The sequence below is a fragment of the Trachypithecus francoisi genome, unplaced genomic scaffold, assembly GCF_009764315.1.
Source record: "Trachypithecus francoisi isolate TF-2019V2 unplaced genomic scaffold, Tfra_2.0 Lachesis_group12, whole genome shotgun sequence".
NCBI classification, from domain to species: domain Eukaryota; kingdom Metazoa; phylum Chordata; class Mammalia; order Primates; family Cercopithecidae; genus Trachypithecus; species Trachypithecus francoisi.
The window spans coordinates 111,553,082-111,569,683 of NW_022681457.1; the positions used below are offsets into that span (position 1 = coordinate 111,553,082).

General features: G+C 46.4%; 1 protein-coding gene across 1 annotated transcript; it reads left to right on the forward strand.

The window, feature by feature from the left end:
• Positions 1-9,294: 9,294 nt before the first annotated feature.
• Positions 9,295-12,808, forward strand: LOC117093291 (PRAME family member 18). Its single transcript, XM_033228290.1, has 3 exons — positions 9,295-9,683; positions 10,070-10,648; positions 11,598-12,808. Exons 1-3 carry the CDS (start codon positions 9,397-9,399, stop codon positions 12,169-12,171), a joined length of 1,440 nt encoding a protein of 479 aa, XP_033084181.1. The 5' UTR covers positions 9,295-9,396; the 3' UTR covers positions 12,172-12,808.
• The last annotated feature ends 3,794 nt before the right edge of the window (positions 12,809-16,602 follow it).

Consider the following 16,602-nt stretch of genomic DNA (forward strand, 5'->3'; position numbering starts at 1 on the left):
GGAGAGGTGAGGGTTAGTGTGTGAAAAGAAGCAAACTAACTCTAATCAATATCTCTGTACTTGGACAGAAACCAAAGTTTACAAGAAACCATGAACTTGGGGTAAAGTAGGAAATTACAATTGTTTGCAGGCTGTATGCTTGCTTCTCCATGTCATCTAAGAGAACCAAGGAAAATCATGTTTTCTTATGTACATATCCAAAAACGGTGTTTCCACCCTGAGTACCCACCTCCTATACCTCCAACGTCAGAGAGCACCTGGACCAGGCACCCGGAACAGCTCTCTGATATCATAACCCAGTTTTTGACAAAGAAACACATCCTGGAGCTCCTCCCAAACAATGACTGTGCATAGTGAAGATGCTAATGCGTGGCTGCTGCTGGACACATGGGGGATTCCTGATGGACAGCTATGCTCTGGGAAGAACCAGTGGCCTTGATGGACTTAGCTTGAACCACAGGGTTGTTAGGAATCCCTACCAGACCCCCACCCTTCTCCAGCACTTGTTGTGAGATTGGCATAGGGGACTGACCGTGTCTACAGCCGCACCCGGCCTCCAGGGTACACACCTACAAACCACGCCCAGCAAATTTTTGTGTTTTTGGTAGAGACAGGGCTTTACCTTGTTGGCCAGCAATAGGGAAATGATACAGAACAGCTGGACTCCCAGCTAAACCCACCCAGAAGTCTGGAACCTCGGCCCTAAGTGAAAACAGCTAACCCCATTTTTCTGTCCAAATGATTATCTTTTTGGCCTTCCCCAGACCCTATCCTGGGCCCATAAAAAGACCAGCTGGCAGAGCAAGCGGCTGTTGCAAGTGGTTGGGGATGCAAGATGCTGAGCATCGGAATACAAGTGGCTGAACGTTGGGGATACAAGCTGATGAGCATTAAAGCCTAGAGAGAGATGCAGCTGATTTCAGGTGGTATGGCTTCAGGGAAAGATCACCTTCTTGCTGCACCATCCCCTTTCTAACTCCCCTTTTCACTGAGAGCCACATTTATCGCCCAATAAAATCCTTGACATATGCTATTCTTTAAATAGTTAATGTGACCTGGTTCTTCCTTTACACTGAATAAGAACTTGGGTGTTAAAAAGGGCAGGTGCGGGAAGCTGTCACCCTGACCCTACACTGAGCAGTTCACGCTTAGCCATCCACAGACTGCACTCTAGTTCCTGGGCATGAAGAAGGTCAACAATCCTGTCTCAGGAACACACTTTACTGGACAGGTTATCAAATGCTTAAAGAAGATTTTACAAATTTAATGGCACTACCATTGCCCTTGTTATCCTCAGCCTTCTGCAAAGGTTAAATGAACACATGGTATCTTGAAACTAAAATTAGCTAAATCAGGCCAGGCAGGGTGGCTCATGTCTGTAATCCCAGCACTTTGGGAGGCTGAGGCGGGTGGATCACTTGTGGTCAAGAGTTCGAGACCAGCCTGGCCAACATGGTGAAACCCCATTCTCTACTAAAAATACAAAAATTAGCTGGGCGTGGTGGTGCATGTCTGTATTCCCAGCTACTAGGGAGGCTGAGACTTGAACCTGGGAGGCAGAGGTTGCAGTGAGCCAAGATGGCACCTTTGTACTCCAGCCTGGGCAACAGAGGAAGACTCTGTCTCAAAAAAAGTAATAATAAATAAAAATAAAATAAAATTAGCTGCATCTACAGGGAAAACTACATTACCCTAAACAAAAGTTTTACCACTGATCTTTTTTTTTTTTGATGGAGTCTCACTCTGTCACCAGGCTGGAGTGCAGTTGTGTGATCTCTGCTCACTGTAACCTCTGCCTCCCGGGTTCAAGCGATTCTCCTGCCTCAGTCTCCCAAGTAGCTGTAACTACGAGTGTGTGCTAATTTTTGTATTTTTAGTAGAGACGGGATTTCACCATGTTGGCCAGGCTGGCTTCGAACTCCTTACCTCAAACGATCCTCCCACCTTGGCCTTCCAAAGTGCTGGGATTACAGGTGTGAGCCACTGTGCCTGGCCTCAAACTGAACATTTTCTAAGTTCTACTGTGCAAAGTTTAGCTTCTTTCACTAAGCAAAGCAATTGCTGGCTATGTATACATTTTTTTTAAAATCTTTATTTTTGTTTTTGTTTTTCGAGACGGGGTCTTGTTTTGCAACCCAGGCTGGAGTGCAGTGGCATGATCACAGTTTATTGCAGCCTTGACCTGCCAGGCTCAATCAATCCTCCAAATCAGCCTCCCAAATAGCTAGGATTACAGGCATGTGCTGCCATGCCTGGCTAGGTTTTGTGTTTTTTTATTTTTTGTAGAGACAGAGTTTCACCATGCTGCCCTGGCTGGTCACTAAATCCTGGCCTCTGGGCTCAAGCAATCTGCCTGACTCGGCCTGCAAAAGTGCTGGGATTACAGGTGTGAGCTACCAAGCAAGACCTGGAAATTGATTTCTGTGCATAGAAAACCTTAGTGCAATTGGGTTAAACTAGGCGGTGTTCCAGACTCCCTCTGTAATCAGACTCTTTGGTTTGACACACATTATGGAGATTGGAAGCCTATGTGTAAGGGAAATAGATACAGAATTAGAACATGACCACTACTTAGGAGGCTGCAACAGAAGGATCACTTGAGTCCAGGAGTTCAAGGCTGCTATGAGCTATGATTGTGCCACTGAGCTCTAGCCTGGGCAACAGAGTGAAGAAGGCCTTATCTCAAAAAACAAAACAAAATAAAACAAAAACAACAACAAAAAAGCAACAGGCAGGGGTAGTGGTTCATGCCTGTAATCCCGGCACTTTTGGAGGCTGAAGAGGGCGGATCACTTGAGGTCAGGAGTTCAAGACCAGCCTGGTCAACATGGTGAAACCCCCATCTCTACAAGAAAAATTGATGGGTGTGGTGTACAAGAAAAATTAGCTGGGTGTGGTGGCAGGCACCTGTAATCCAAGCTACTTGGGAGACTGAGCCACGAAAATAGCTTGAACCCAGGAGGTACAGCTTGCAGTGAGCTGAGATGGTAACACTACACTCCAGCCTGGGCAACAGAGTGAGACTCTGTCTAAAACAAAGCAAAACAACAAAACAAAACATGATCATGATCATGTTACCCTCATGTTGTTACATAATCAACACCTGAGGTCAGGAGTTCAAGACCAGCCTGGCCAATGTAGTGAAACCCTGTTTCTACAAAAAATACAAAAAAAAAAAAAAAATCAGCTGGGCATTATGGTGAGTGCCTGTAATTCCAGCTACTTGGGAGGCTGAGGCAGGAGAATCGCTGGAACCTGGGAGACAGAGGTTGCAGTGAGCCGAGATCGTGCCATTGCACTCCAGCCTGGGTGACACAGCAAGACTCGGTCTCAAAAAAAAAAACAAAAAACAAAAAACTAGACATTGGTTTAATGGAAACATGAGAGGCAAAGGGAATGTCTCTACAGTTCTACTATTTGAAATAAATAATAGCTTTTTTTGTTTCCTTGTCTTGTTTTTGTTTTTTTTGAGACAGAGTCTCACTCTGTCACCCAGGCTGGAGTGCAATGGCACAATCTTGGCTCACTGCAACCCCTGCCTCCTGGGTTCAAGCAGTTCTCCTGCCTCAGCCTCCAAGGAGCTAGGATTACAGGAGCCCTCCACCACGCCTGGCTAATTTTTTGTATTTTTAGTAGTGAAGAAGTTTTGCCATGTTGGCCAGGCTGGTCTGAAACTCCTGAGCCCAAGTGATCCACCCACCTTGGCCTCCCAAAGTGCTGAGATTACAGGCATGAGCCACTGCACCCGGCCAATAGTTTGGTTTATTAGATGCATCAATAATCAGGGCATTTTGTAGAGGAAGCTACTTATCCTTGAATGGAGATAGCATGCAATGGTTACTTCATGTAATTCATTAAAATACTTTTTCTTCCTATATTTATTTATTTATATTTATTTATTTATTTATTTTTTGAGATGGAGTTTCACTCTTGTTGCCCAGGCTGGAGTGCATTGGTGTGATCTCGGCTCGCTGCAACCTCTGCCTCCTGGTTCAAGCGATTCTCCTGCCTCAGCCTCCCTAGTAGCTGGGATTACAGGCATGTGCCACCACGCCCGGCTAATTTTGTATTTTTAGTAGAGATGGGATTTCTCCATGTTGGTCAAGCTGGTCTTGAACTCCTGACCTCAGGTGATCCGCCCGCCTCGGCCTCCCAAAGTGCTGGGATTACAGGAGTGAGCCACCAAGCACAGTCTTATTTATTTGTTTATTTATTTATTTATTTGTAAGACAGGTTCTAACTCTGTCACCCAGGCTGGAGTGCAGTGGCAGATCTCAGCTCACTGCCTCCTGGGCTCAAGTGATCCTTCTACCTCAGCTCCCCAAGTCAGTGAGAGTACTGGTGCATGCCACCATGCACAGCTAATTTTTGTATTTTTTGTAGAGATGAGGTTTTGCCACATTGCCCAGGCTGGTCTTGAACTCCTAGACTCAACAATCTGCCCACTTTGGCTTTCCAAAATGCTGGGATTACTGGTGTTAACCACCATACTTGCTCCTCTATCCCAATTTAAACCACCATCACGCAATCTGGTGTCAATGGAAATTAAGACTGTTAAGGAGAAATAATTTGATAAAAGTTTATTGGAAGCTGAATGTGAGAATTGACCCAAGAACCCACAGCAACAAAGTGGGTGTGTTCCAAAGTCTGTTACAAGTTGGAATGCTTTCATGAGAGAGTGTAGAAAGCAATGGGACTCCTCATGGCTGAGCTGTCCTTCTTCTTTTTTTTTTTTTTTTTTTTTTGAGACGGAGTCTCGCAGTCGCCCAGGCTGGAGTGCAGTGGCCGGATCTCAGCTCACTGCAAGCTCCGCCTCCCGGGTTTACGCCATTCTCCTGCCTCAGCCTCCCGAGTAGCTGGGACTACAGGCGCCCGCCAACTCGCCCGGCTAGTTTTTTCTATTTTTTAGTAGAGACGGGGTTTCGCCGTGTTAGCCAGGATGGTCTCGATCTCCTGACCTCGCGATCCACCCGTCTCGGCCTCCCAAAGTGCTGGGATTACAGGCTTGAGCCACCGCGCCCGGCCTGAGCTGTCCTTCTTCAATGATGGCTACAATACAGAGGTTACAATCATTGGCCAAGGTTGACAATGAACAGGCCAAAATGCTTGATGATGCACAAGACAATCAGTCAAACTTCATGATCAAAATCAAATCAGTGCCCTTCTCAATGTCAGAAGGTGAAGCCTTCTTGAGTACTTGAAGAGTCTGAGAAACTCATGATCAGCATATTTATGCAGGGACAGGATATAAGCCTTGCATCCTAAGTCCTTCCCCAGATAGTTGACTTGGAAGCCTGCCAACTGTGATCTGTAGGTTTTCGTTTTTGTTTTTGTTTTTGTTTTTTCTTTTTTTTTTGAGATGGAGTCTCACTCTGTAACCCATGCTGGAGTGCAATGGCGCAGTCTTGGCTCACTGCAACGTCCACCTCCCTGGTTCAAGCAATTCTCCTGCCTCAGCCTCCCAAGCAGCTGGGATTACAGGCATGCACCAACACACCTGGCTAATATACACACACACACATACACATATATATACACACACGTATATACACACACACACATATATATACACACACACATATGTATAGATGGGGTTTCACTGTGTTAGCCAGGATGGCCTCGATCTCCTGACCTCGTGATTCACCTGCCTTGGCTTCCCAAAGTGCTAGGATTACAGGCATGAGCCACCATACCTGGCTGAAACATTTTACAATTTTGTTTTGTTTTGCTTTTTGAGATGGAGTCTCTCTCTGTCACCTAGGCTGCAGTGCAGTGGCACAAACTTGGCTCGCTGTAACCTCTGTCTCCTGAGTTTAAGCAATTCTCCTGCCTCAGCCTCCTGAGTAGCTGGGACTACAGGTGCCCACCACCACGCCTGGCTAATTTTGTATTTTTAGTAGAGACAGGGTTTCACCATGTTGGTCAGGATGGTCTTGATCTCCTGACTTTGTGATCCACCCGCCTGGGCCTGCCAAAGTGCTGGGATTACAGGCGAGAGCTACCACGCCCAGCCCATTTCGATCATTTTGATGGGGCCAAAGATTTCCCCAACATTAATCTTTATAGGTTTTGTTTTTCTGTCTAATGTCAGGAACAGAGTGAAAGCTTCCCTGTCTCGCACTCAGGACAAAGAAGGTCACATACTGGTAATTTCCATCGGTGCCTGTTAAGGTTAGAGTGGAAGTCAAGAATTCATTCATTAATGCACTCCACAAACAGAGATGAGTGGTAGTAATATGTGACCTTGGTAGTCCTGAGTGGAAGACAGGGAAGGGTTCAACCTATTCCTGAGATTAGACAGAAAAACAAAACCTGAAAGTATTAGGGTTGGGAGTTTTTTGGTCACATCAAAATCATCAAAATGAGTTCTTGACTTCCACCCTAATTACAGTGCTTTCAGTTTCATGATTGGATATCTGATTCCATTCAGTATTCTGCTGAAAGCCTAAACTTCAATCAGACTTAACTGGGTGGAGCTCAGAAATCCAATCTGGCATTCACTCTCTAATAAGAAGCTGGAAGTTGATAAGGGAGGTGGGATTAGGAAGGTCCAAGAAAGGTGCCGCGGGTGTGGTGGCTCACGCCTGTAATTCCAGCGCTTTAGGAGGCCGAGGCAGGCGGATCATGAGATCAGAAGTTCCCAAGACCACCCTGGCCAATATGGTGAAACCCCGTCTCTACTAAAAACACAAAATTAGCTGGGCGTAGTGGCGCTTGCCTGTAATTCCAGCTACTTTGGAGGCTGAGGCAGGAGAATCACTTGAACCTGGGAGGTGGAGGTTGCAGTGAGCTGAGATCACACCGTTGCACTCCAGGCTGGGCAACAAGAGCGACACTCCATCTCAAAAAAAAAAAAAAAAGAACGAAAGAAAAAAAACAGATCCAAGAAACCTTGTGAACATCCACAGAAGAGACCCCAAGCTGTGGTGCCTGGAGTTATTGCTTGGTTCTCCAAGAGGTCCCAGCAGACTGCAAAGTGAGTCGAGATCTGGTAAGTCAGGAACCTCCACAAGGGTACTCCTGTGGCCCACAGTCAGCCAGTAGAGATGGCGACATGCAGGTCAAGGCGGCACAGAGAATTTTCCTGCCCGTTTTTCAGATAAACAGATGTAGGCTTTAATTTTTTATCTAATGCAGTTTTATCTCTTCATTCCCAATATTTTATTTATGTTTTAGTTGATGTCATTTCAAAGTTCTTTTTTTTTTTTTTTTTTTCTGAGATGGAGTCTTGCTCTGTTGCTCAGGCTAGAGTGCAATGGTGCAGTCTTGGCACACTGCAACCTCCGCCTCCCGGGTTTAAGCGATTCTCCTGCCTTAGCCTTCTGAGTAGCTGGGGTTATAGGCACCCACCACCATGCCTGGCTAATTTTTGTATTTTTAGTAGAGACAGGGTTTCACCATGTTGGCCAAGCTGGTCTCGAACACCTGACCTTGTGATCTCCCCACCTCGGCCTCCCAAAGTGCTGACATTATAGGCATGAGCCACTGCGCCCAACCTCAAAGTTCCTAATCAAGCAGTTAAAAAAAAAATGAAATTGACTGAAGTCTTTTTTTTTTTTTTCTTCTTTGAGACAGTGTCTTGCTGTGTCACCCACGATGGAGTGCAGTGTTGCAATATTGCAATCTTGATTCACTGCCACCTCTGTCTTCTGGGCCCAAGCAATCCTCCTCTCTCAGCCTTCTGAGTAACTGAAACTTTAGGCATGCACCAGCATAACTGGCTAATTTTTTGTTGTCGTTTTATTTTTTTTTTTGAGACAGGGTCTCACTCTGTTGCCCAGGTTCGAGTGCAGAGGCACGATTTTGGCTCACTGCAACTTCTGTTTCCCGGGTTCAAGTGATTCTTCTACTTCAGCCTCCTGAGTAACTGAGACTACAGGTGTGCACCACCATGCCTGGCTAATTTTTGTATTTTTAATAGGGACGGGGTTTCACTATGTTGGCCAGGCTGGTCTTGAACTCCCAAACTCAGGTGATCTGCCTGCCTCAGCCTCCCAAAGTGCTGATATTACAGGTGTGAGCCACTGTGCCAGGCCTATTTTTTTTTTTTTTTTTTTGATAGTGGTGGGGTCTTAGTTTGTTACCTAGGCTGGTCTGGGACACCTAGATTCAAGCAAACCTATTTCGCCTTCTGAAGTCTTGGGATTACTGGCATGAGCCAGCATGACTGGTCTCATGCACCATTTTCAAGAATGGAGTCTTTGTTCTGAATGTGGGATCCATTTGTTTCTCTAGACTCCATTCCAAAGTTGGTATTATTTAATTAATTAATTTATTTATTTAAGCCAGACTGTTGCTCTTCTGCCCAGGCTAGGGGTGCAGTGGCACAGTCTCAGATCACTGTAACTTCTGCTTCCCAGACACAAGCCATCCTTCCACCTCAGCCTGCAGAGTAACTGGAACTACAGGTGTGCACTACAACATCCAGCTATTTTTTGTGTTTTTTTGGAGAGACAGGGTCTCACTATGTAGCCCAGGCTGGTCAGCCACTCCTGGGCTTAAGTGATTGTTCTGCCTTGGCTTCCCGAAGTGTTGGAATTACAGTTCTGAGCCTCCATACATTGCCTCTCATTACTCTTAGAGAGAACATAATGGCATCTAATTTAAAAAATCCCTTTAGTCTCTCCCAGCCAAGTTCACTGTGGGAACTGAGACTGCAGGCTGTTTGGGGTCACAGGAGACTCCCATTACCATTGTTTTACTGTTTTATTGTTTTGTTTTGTTTTTCTTTTTGAGACTGAGTCTCACTCTATTGCCCAGGCTGGAGTGCAGTGGCGCTATCTAGGCTCACGGCAACCTCCGCCTCCTGGGTTCAAGCGATTCTTGTGCCTCAGCCTCCCAAGCAGCTGGGATTACAGGCACCCACCACCATGCCTGGCTACTTTTTGTATTTTTAGCAGAGACAGGGTTTCACCTTGTTGGCCAGGCTGGCCAACAACTCCTAACTCCTAACTCTTGACCTCAAGTGAGCCGCCCACCTTGGCCTCCAAAGTGCTGGGACTACAGTTGTGAGTCACTAAGCCCAGCCACATGACCATTGTTTTAGACCCTTAAATTGAGAAGACATTTTTTTCTCAAAAAAGGAGCTGAGCTTTGGAGATCCTTGGTAACACTTCCCAGAGCTAATAAAGTTGGAGGGAGCAATGAATGAAAATTCATGAAGTAGGAATGGTCTTGCCTGCTCCTTGGAGGTTGGAAGACACTCTTCCTGGTACCAGAAGGGCAGAACTATGTCTCTGTGGCCAATTATTGCAGAATGGAATTGGGGTAAACTAAGGACCCTTTCACACCTGCCAGAGTAGTGACTTCTGCCCTAGGAGAAGTCAGGGTGTGAGAGGACTGGCCTGACAAGTTTGTCTTTTCTCTGGATTTGTTTTCTTGCAGATTTGTATCAGGATGAACCTCCGGACCCCACCCAGACTACTGGAGCTGGCAGGGCAGAGCCTGCTGAGGGAAGAGGCCTTGGCCATCTCCGTCCTGGAGGAGCTGCCCAGGGAGCTCTTCCCCCTACTGTTCGTAGAGGCCTTCATTAGGAGACGCTGTGAGGTTCTGAAGGTGATGGTGCAGGCCTGGCCCTTCCCCCGCCTCCCTCTTGGGTCCCTGATGAAGACGCCTGATCTGGAGATCTTACATTATGTAGTGGATGGGATTGATTGCCTGCTTGCCCAAAAGGTTCGCCCCAGGTGAGTGACCCAGGTGGAGAGGGCCCAGGTGTCCAGGGAATAAACAGCTGGGTCAGAAAAATTGGGAGCCTGAGGGTGGCCCGGGGGCTTCTGATGGTGCCAGTGAGAAAGCTGGGAAAGTTCTTGGCCATGGCCCAGCTCCTCTGGGAAAGGACTGCTCACCATGCAGGGTCCACTGAGGAAACAGTAACCTGCTTCCTCCCAGTGGAAGGTGAAGGCACTAGAAGTGGGGACCAGGCAGAATCCAAGGGGGAAAGGGATGGAGAAGAGACAGAAGGAGGGGCACTGAGGACAAAAGCAGCTGAGGTCCTGGATGTGGAGTGAAAGCCCAGGTCAGGGGTGGGTACTTGCCTACATTCTGAGCTTTTCCCCCATGTGACTCACAGGAGGTGGAAACTGCAAGTGCTGGATTTGCGGGATGTTGATGAGAATTTCTGGACCGTATGGTCTGGAGCCAGGCCCCTGTCCTGCTCCTCAAAGGCCATGAGTAAGACACAGACAGTGGAGGACTGTCCGAGGGCAGGAGAGAAGCAGCCATTGAAGGTGTTCATAGATGTTTGCTTCAAGGAAAAATCCCTGGATGAAGGTCTGAGCTTCCTCTCTGGGTGGGTCCAGCACAGAAGAGGTTCAGTGCACCTGTGCTGTACTAAGGTGGTGAATTATTCAACATGCATTCTAAATTTCAGAAACATATTGGAAACAGTATACCCAGACAGTATCCAAGTGTTGGAAATTTGGAACATGTGCTGGTCATGTTTGATAGAGTTTCGCCGTTACCTGAGCCAGATGAGGAATCTTCGCAAACTCTTTGTCTCCGATGGCTGTCATTATTACCTGCCAAGCCCTGACAGCAAAGAACAGTTAGTTGCTAAATTCAGCTCTGTGTTCCGCAGGCTGGACTACCTCCAGACACTTTATATAAGAAGGGTCTGCTTCTTCAAAGGTTACCTGGACCAGCTGATGAGGTGAGGAAGGATGGTGAGCTTTCTCTGTGGGCCATAGCACAGCCTTTTTTGGTTACAGTAAACACTAGTGGGCATCTACTGTGTGCCAGCCACTGGCAATGTCACAGGGAAGGGGACACTAGAATGCATTGTCCTGTTTGGTGCTCTATATCCTGAAGTGGATATCACAGGATCGCTCCAGTAAGGGCAGAGGGATGACCAGGGGTAGATGCTACAGAGAGGGACATCGTGTAGGGAGCTGGTTAGTGGGGGGTTCAGCTCTAGTGAGGGTGCTTTTGTGAATTCCTTGTTAGGAAGTGAGTTTGAAGTTAATATGATAAAAAAAAAAAGAAGCAACAGAAAGGAGAGTATAAAAGAAGAGAAAGTGCATCAACCTGTGCATTTCACAGAAGATGCTCTGTCCTCACAGCTTAGTGAACGTGAATGATCCTGTCTCTAATTCTCTGTCTGTAAAAGGTTGTTTTGAACTCCGGGAAAGGTAATTGACATGGGAAATGCATGCTTCTGGGATGGAGGTGAGGGAGCAGGCATGAGAGTGGTACAAAGAGATAGGTGGTTTGCAGATGTGGCCATGTCAGGAAACCTCTGAAGGCAGGCAGCCCTAACTGATGTCCCTAGACCTTGCTCAGGTCAATTCTTTGGGCATGTCTTCCACTGAGCTCCTGTGGCCCAGAGATGAAGTTTTCTGCTGGAAGATGAAGAAAAGAGGCGTTAGAGATTTTGTGGCCTTGAACCAATCACATGAGTGATGATGAAAGGACTGAGCCTAAAATGGGACTGCCCCTGATTGATCAGAGTCCTCACCAGGCAGCACCTTGCAGGAGGACCGTGATTAGATGATGAGAACAAACTTGTGTTTGGGTGAACCAGGCTCTTCCCTTGAGGTTATTTCCCACCACCCTCCTCTAACTGGTATCATTGCCCAGAACTAACTTCTAGCTCTCCCCAGGTGCCTCAAGAGCCCTTTGGAGACCTTGGCATTAACTTATGGCTTCCTAGAGGAAGAGGACTTGAAGTGTCTGCCCCAGTACCCAAGTCTCAGTCAACTGAAGCAGCTGAATCTGAGTCACGGTGTGCTGCGCTTCATCCGTCTTGAGCCCGTCCGAGCTCTGCTAGAGAAAGTTGCTGCCACTCTTCAGACCCTCTTCTTAGTGGACTGTGGGATTGGGAACTCCAAACTCAGGGTCATCCTGCCTGCCCTGAGTCGCTGCTCCAACCTCACCACTTTCTGCTTTCACGACAATGACACCTCCATGGATACTCTGAAGGACCTGCTACGTCACACAGGCGGGCTGAGCAAGTTGAGCCTGGAAACATATCCTGCCCCTCGGGAGAGTCTTGACAACAGGGGTCGTGTCGTTTGGGAGCTCCTCACCCCACTTCAGGCTGAGCTGATGCGTACACTGAGGGAAGTAAGGCAGCCCAACAGGGTCTTCTTCGGTCCCATCTCCTGCCCTTGCTGTGGCACGTCGCCCATGGAGCAACTGGAGCTCAGTTTTTGCTTCTGGAGAAGCCCTGCCTAGTGGGGTGGAGGTATAAAAAGCTTTTTCTCCAGGCACTTGGAAACTAGAATCTGGGACATAGATGCCTTTTATTTTTCTTTTTCCTTATTTTACAAATTTTATTTAAAAATTTGAGACAGGGTTTCCCCATGTTGTCCAGGCTGTTCTCAAACTCTTAGACTCAAGCGAGCCTCCTGCTTGGCCTCCCAAGATTCTGGGATTACAGGCAAGAGCCGCTGTGCCAGTTCTATAGGTGCGTTATAAACGGAGCAGAGAATCCTTTGTTTCAGGCATGTGCTTCCTGTGAGTGGAAAAAACAAACAAACAAAAAAAACAAAAACCAGTAGGGGGCAGCACTGGGAAAAAGGTTGAATGGAGTCAATGAGACTCAGGGACCTGTGTCCTAGACAGTCAGAAATAGAACCTGAAGTTCTAGAGTGAGGGAGTTATCTCAGCAAGGATGGATACAAAGAGATTTCGGAAGTAGAGAGAACCTAAATAGAAAGTCTCTGCTGTCCTTCATGATTGATTAGCCTGTATTAGCAATTTATACATCAGAAATCTTTAGCTACTGATGAATTTAAAAAAGAGATGCTAGTTCATCTGTGATTTAGGTTCATCTGCAGGAAATAAAGGAATCCAAATAAACTTCGTTTTGTTGTTGTTTTTTCTTTTCTTTTTTTTTTTTGTTTTTGTTTTTGTCTTTTTTTGTTTTAGAGATTCGCTCTTGTTGCCTAAGTTGGAGAGAAATGGTGTGATCTTGGCTCACCGCACCTCCACCTCCCGGGTTCAAGCGATTCTCCTGCCTCAGTCTCCCGAGTAGCTGGGATCACAGGCAGGCACCACAATGCCTGGCTAATTTTGTATTTTTAATAGAAACGGGGTTTTTCATGTTGGTCAGATTGGTCTTGAACTCCCTACCTCAAGTAATCTGCCCACCTTGGCCTCCCAAAGTGCTAGGACTGCAGGCATGAGCCACCGAGCCTGACCTGGTTTTTTTTTTTTTTTTTTTTTTTAGATGGAGTCTTGCTCTGTCACCTAGGCTGTAGTGCAGTGGTGCGATCTTGGCTCACTGCAACCTCCAACTCCCGGGTTCAAGGGAATTTGTACTTTTGGTAGAGATGGGGTCTCCCCATGTTGGCCTGACTGGTCTCAAACTCCTAACCCCAAGTGACCTCAAGGAAGCCTCCCAAAGTGCTAGGATTACAGGCGTGAACCACCGTGCCTGGCCTAAACTTTGATTATTTTGATTCATTTATGTCCATTCTTTACCTCTCCAGTCATCTGTTCCTTACTTTCTCCTGTGGTTGTTCACGGGGTTCATCCACAAAAGATGCATGCCTGGGACCTGGACCATTCTGTGTGGGCAGTGATGATGAGCCATTGAGTCAACCCTCTTCTGCACCCTGGATACTGAGACCCTGTTCACTCCTCATGGGCAGATCCGGGAGAATCTGTTCCTGATCATTGGCCATGTCAGGAAAGGGCTTCACTGCACAAAGGTGCGGCCCCTGCCTTGGAAGGGAATGGCCATAGTGTGTATTAGCGGGAGCTTCATGGCATCACCAACCTTTGCCTGTCCTCATGGTGGCTGGTGGGTTTTACTGAATTCACATAATTGTGTCTGGTAAAGATGTCCAATTTCTCTTAGAAAAATGCTAAAATCATTTAGGTAGATAATACATTCTAAACATTTCTAGCCCACATCAATAGAAATATGCATCCTTTTGGAAATTAAGTCATTTCAGTGAGAGACCTTCCTGTAACACCTTATCAAAAAACAGGAAAACCAGGGCACTGACCTGTCCTCATGGTGACTAGTGGGGTTTACTGAATTAAAGTAACTGTGTCCAGTAAAGATATCCAATTTCTCTTTCAGAATACTGCTAAAATCATTTAGGTGGATAATACATTCTAAATATTTCCAGCCCACATTAATGGAAATAGACATCCTTTTGGAAACTAACTCATTTCAATGAGACATCTTCCTATCACCTCCCGTCTCTCCTTATCAAAACACAGGAAAACCTGGGCTTGACCTAGCTAGCACTCCTACACTGCCAGGAGAATCTCTTTGGGACTCCCATTTGGGACTGGCAGCACTCTCGTGGTTTACTAAAACTTAGGTAAACCTGAGCTTAAGCCACCACCTGAAGACAAGAAGAAAGCAGCAACCTAGTAGTGAAGATTCACCAAGGGAATGTATTCAGTCCAAATCAAAACAAGCCAGACAGAAAACTGGAGCAAATCATTCTTCCTTCAGTGCAAAAATATAGATCTGTATCTACAACAAACTAGAGCAAACAGGAAACCGTGACCTCCCCAAAATGACAAAGCCAAAATCTAGTCGGTGACTCTAAAGAGATGGTGATTTGTCAGCTCTCTAACCAATCACTGAAAATCACAGGTTTTCACACTTGTATTTTAGTTTCAGAAAGACAGATGCAGGTTTGTTCTATAGATCGTAGACAAACTATCAGATAATTTTGGTATTTTTTTGTTTGTTTGTTTGTTTTTTGTTTTTTGAGGCAGCATCTTACTCTGTCACCCAGGCTGGAGTGTAGTGCCCTGATCTCAGCTCACTGCAACCTCTGCCTCCCAGGGTCAAGCAATTATCCCGCCTTGGCCTGCCAAGTAGCTGAGACTACAGATTTGCATTACCATGCCCTGCTAAGTTTTTGTGTTTTTAGTAGAGACAGCATTTCACTATGTTGGTCAGACTGGTCTTGAACCCCTGACCTCAAATGGTGCACCAGCCTTGGCCTCCTACAGTGCTGGGATTACAGGTGTGAGACACCATGCCCAGCCAGTTTTGCTAGTTTTTTGATACCCACCCTGCTTCCACCCTCCACTCTCCAGTAGTTCTGGACATCTATTGTTTCCATTATTATGTCATGTATACTTAATATTTGGCTCCCATTTATAAGTGAGAACATGTGGTGTTTGGTTTTCTGTTTCTGCTTTAGTTTGCTTAGCATAATGGCTTCTAGTTTCATCCATGCTGCTGCAAAGGGAGGAAGAGGACTTGGTGAAAGGGCATTATCTTGTTCTTGTTTATGGCTGTGTAGGTTTCCATGGTGTATATGTACCACATTTTGTTAATCCAGTCCACCACTGATGGGCATTCCAGTGGATTCCGTGTCTTTGCTATTGTGAATAGTGCTGTGATGAGCATCTACACGTGACCACTCCTATTCAACATGTACTGGAGGTCTCATGTTGCTGGAGTCTCTCTATATTACCTGGACTGGTCTAGGACTGGTCTAGAACTGCCAGGCTCAATCAGTGCTTCAATCTTAGCCTTACAAAGTATTGGGATTACAGGCATGAGACACCACACATGGTGCTTTTTTATTATAACATATATTTTTAGGCCAGGCGCAGTGGCTCATACCTGTAATCCCAGCACTTTGGGAGGCCGAGGTGGGTGGATCACAAGGTCAAGAGATCGAGACCATCTTGGCCAACATGGTGAAACCCCGTCTCTACTAAAAAATACAAAAATTAGCTGGGCATGGTGGCACATGCCTGTAATCCCAGCTACTTGGGAGGCTGAGGCAGGAGAATCACTTGAACCGGGGAGGCGGAGATTGCAGTGAGCCAAGATCATGCCACTGAACTCCAGCCTGGGCAAAGGGCGAGACTCCCTCTTAAAAAAAAAAAAAAACAAAACTATTTCTATAGGCCAAGGAAGGTGGCTCACTCCTATAATTCCAGCACTTTGGGAGGCAGATCTGGGTGGATTACTTGAGCCAAGGAGTTCCAGCCTGGACAACAAGGCAAAACGCTGTCTCTACTTAAAAAGAAAAAAAAAAAAAGATATATTTCTGTAGTTTATGGCCTGCAGGCTGGCCATGCCTCAGGCTGGAAAGTGCAGCTTTCAGAAAAGATCCTTCACTGGTACTTCCAGGGAGGAAGTGATGAGGCAGGAATTTATGCTGAGTGGGCTAGCAAGTGTACCCACTCAATAGGTTATGAAATGGGCTGAGTATTCATGAAGGAGATCTTACACATGCATATTGAATAAACATACACGTGGCTTACCTCCCATGTTCACTTTGGGGTGGAGAATTCACATTTCTTTTTCTTTTTTGAGACAGAGTCTTGCTCTGTCACCCTGGCTGGAGTGCAATGGCACCATCTCAGCTCACTGTATCCTTTGCCTCCCGGGTTCAAGCGATTCTCCTGCCTCAGCCAAGTAGCTGAGACTACAGGTACATGTCGCCACACCTGGCTACTTTTTGTATTTTTAGTAGAGATAGGGTTTCACTGTGTTGGCCAGCCTGGTCTGGAACTCCTGACCTCAGGTGACCTGCCTGCCTCAGTCTCCCAAAGTGCTAAGATTACAGGTGTGAACCACCACGCTGCACCGAGACTTCACATTTCAGTGCATTATAGCTATACCCCCTACATCAAAGGGTGCATCAGAGACACGAAGACGCTCGTGTGCTA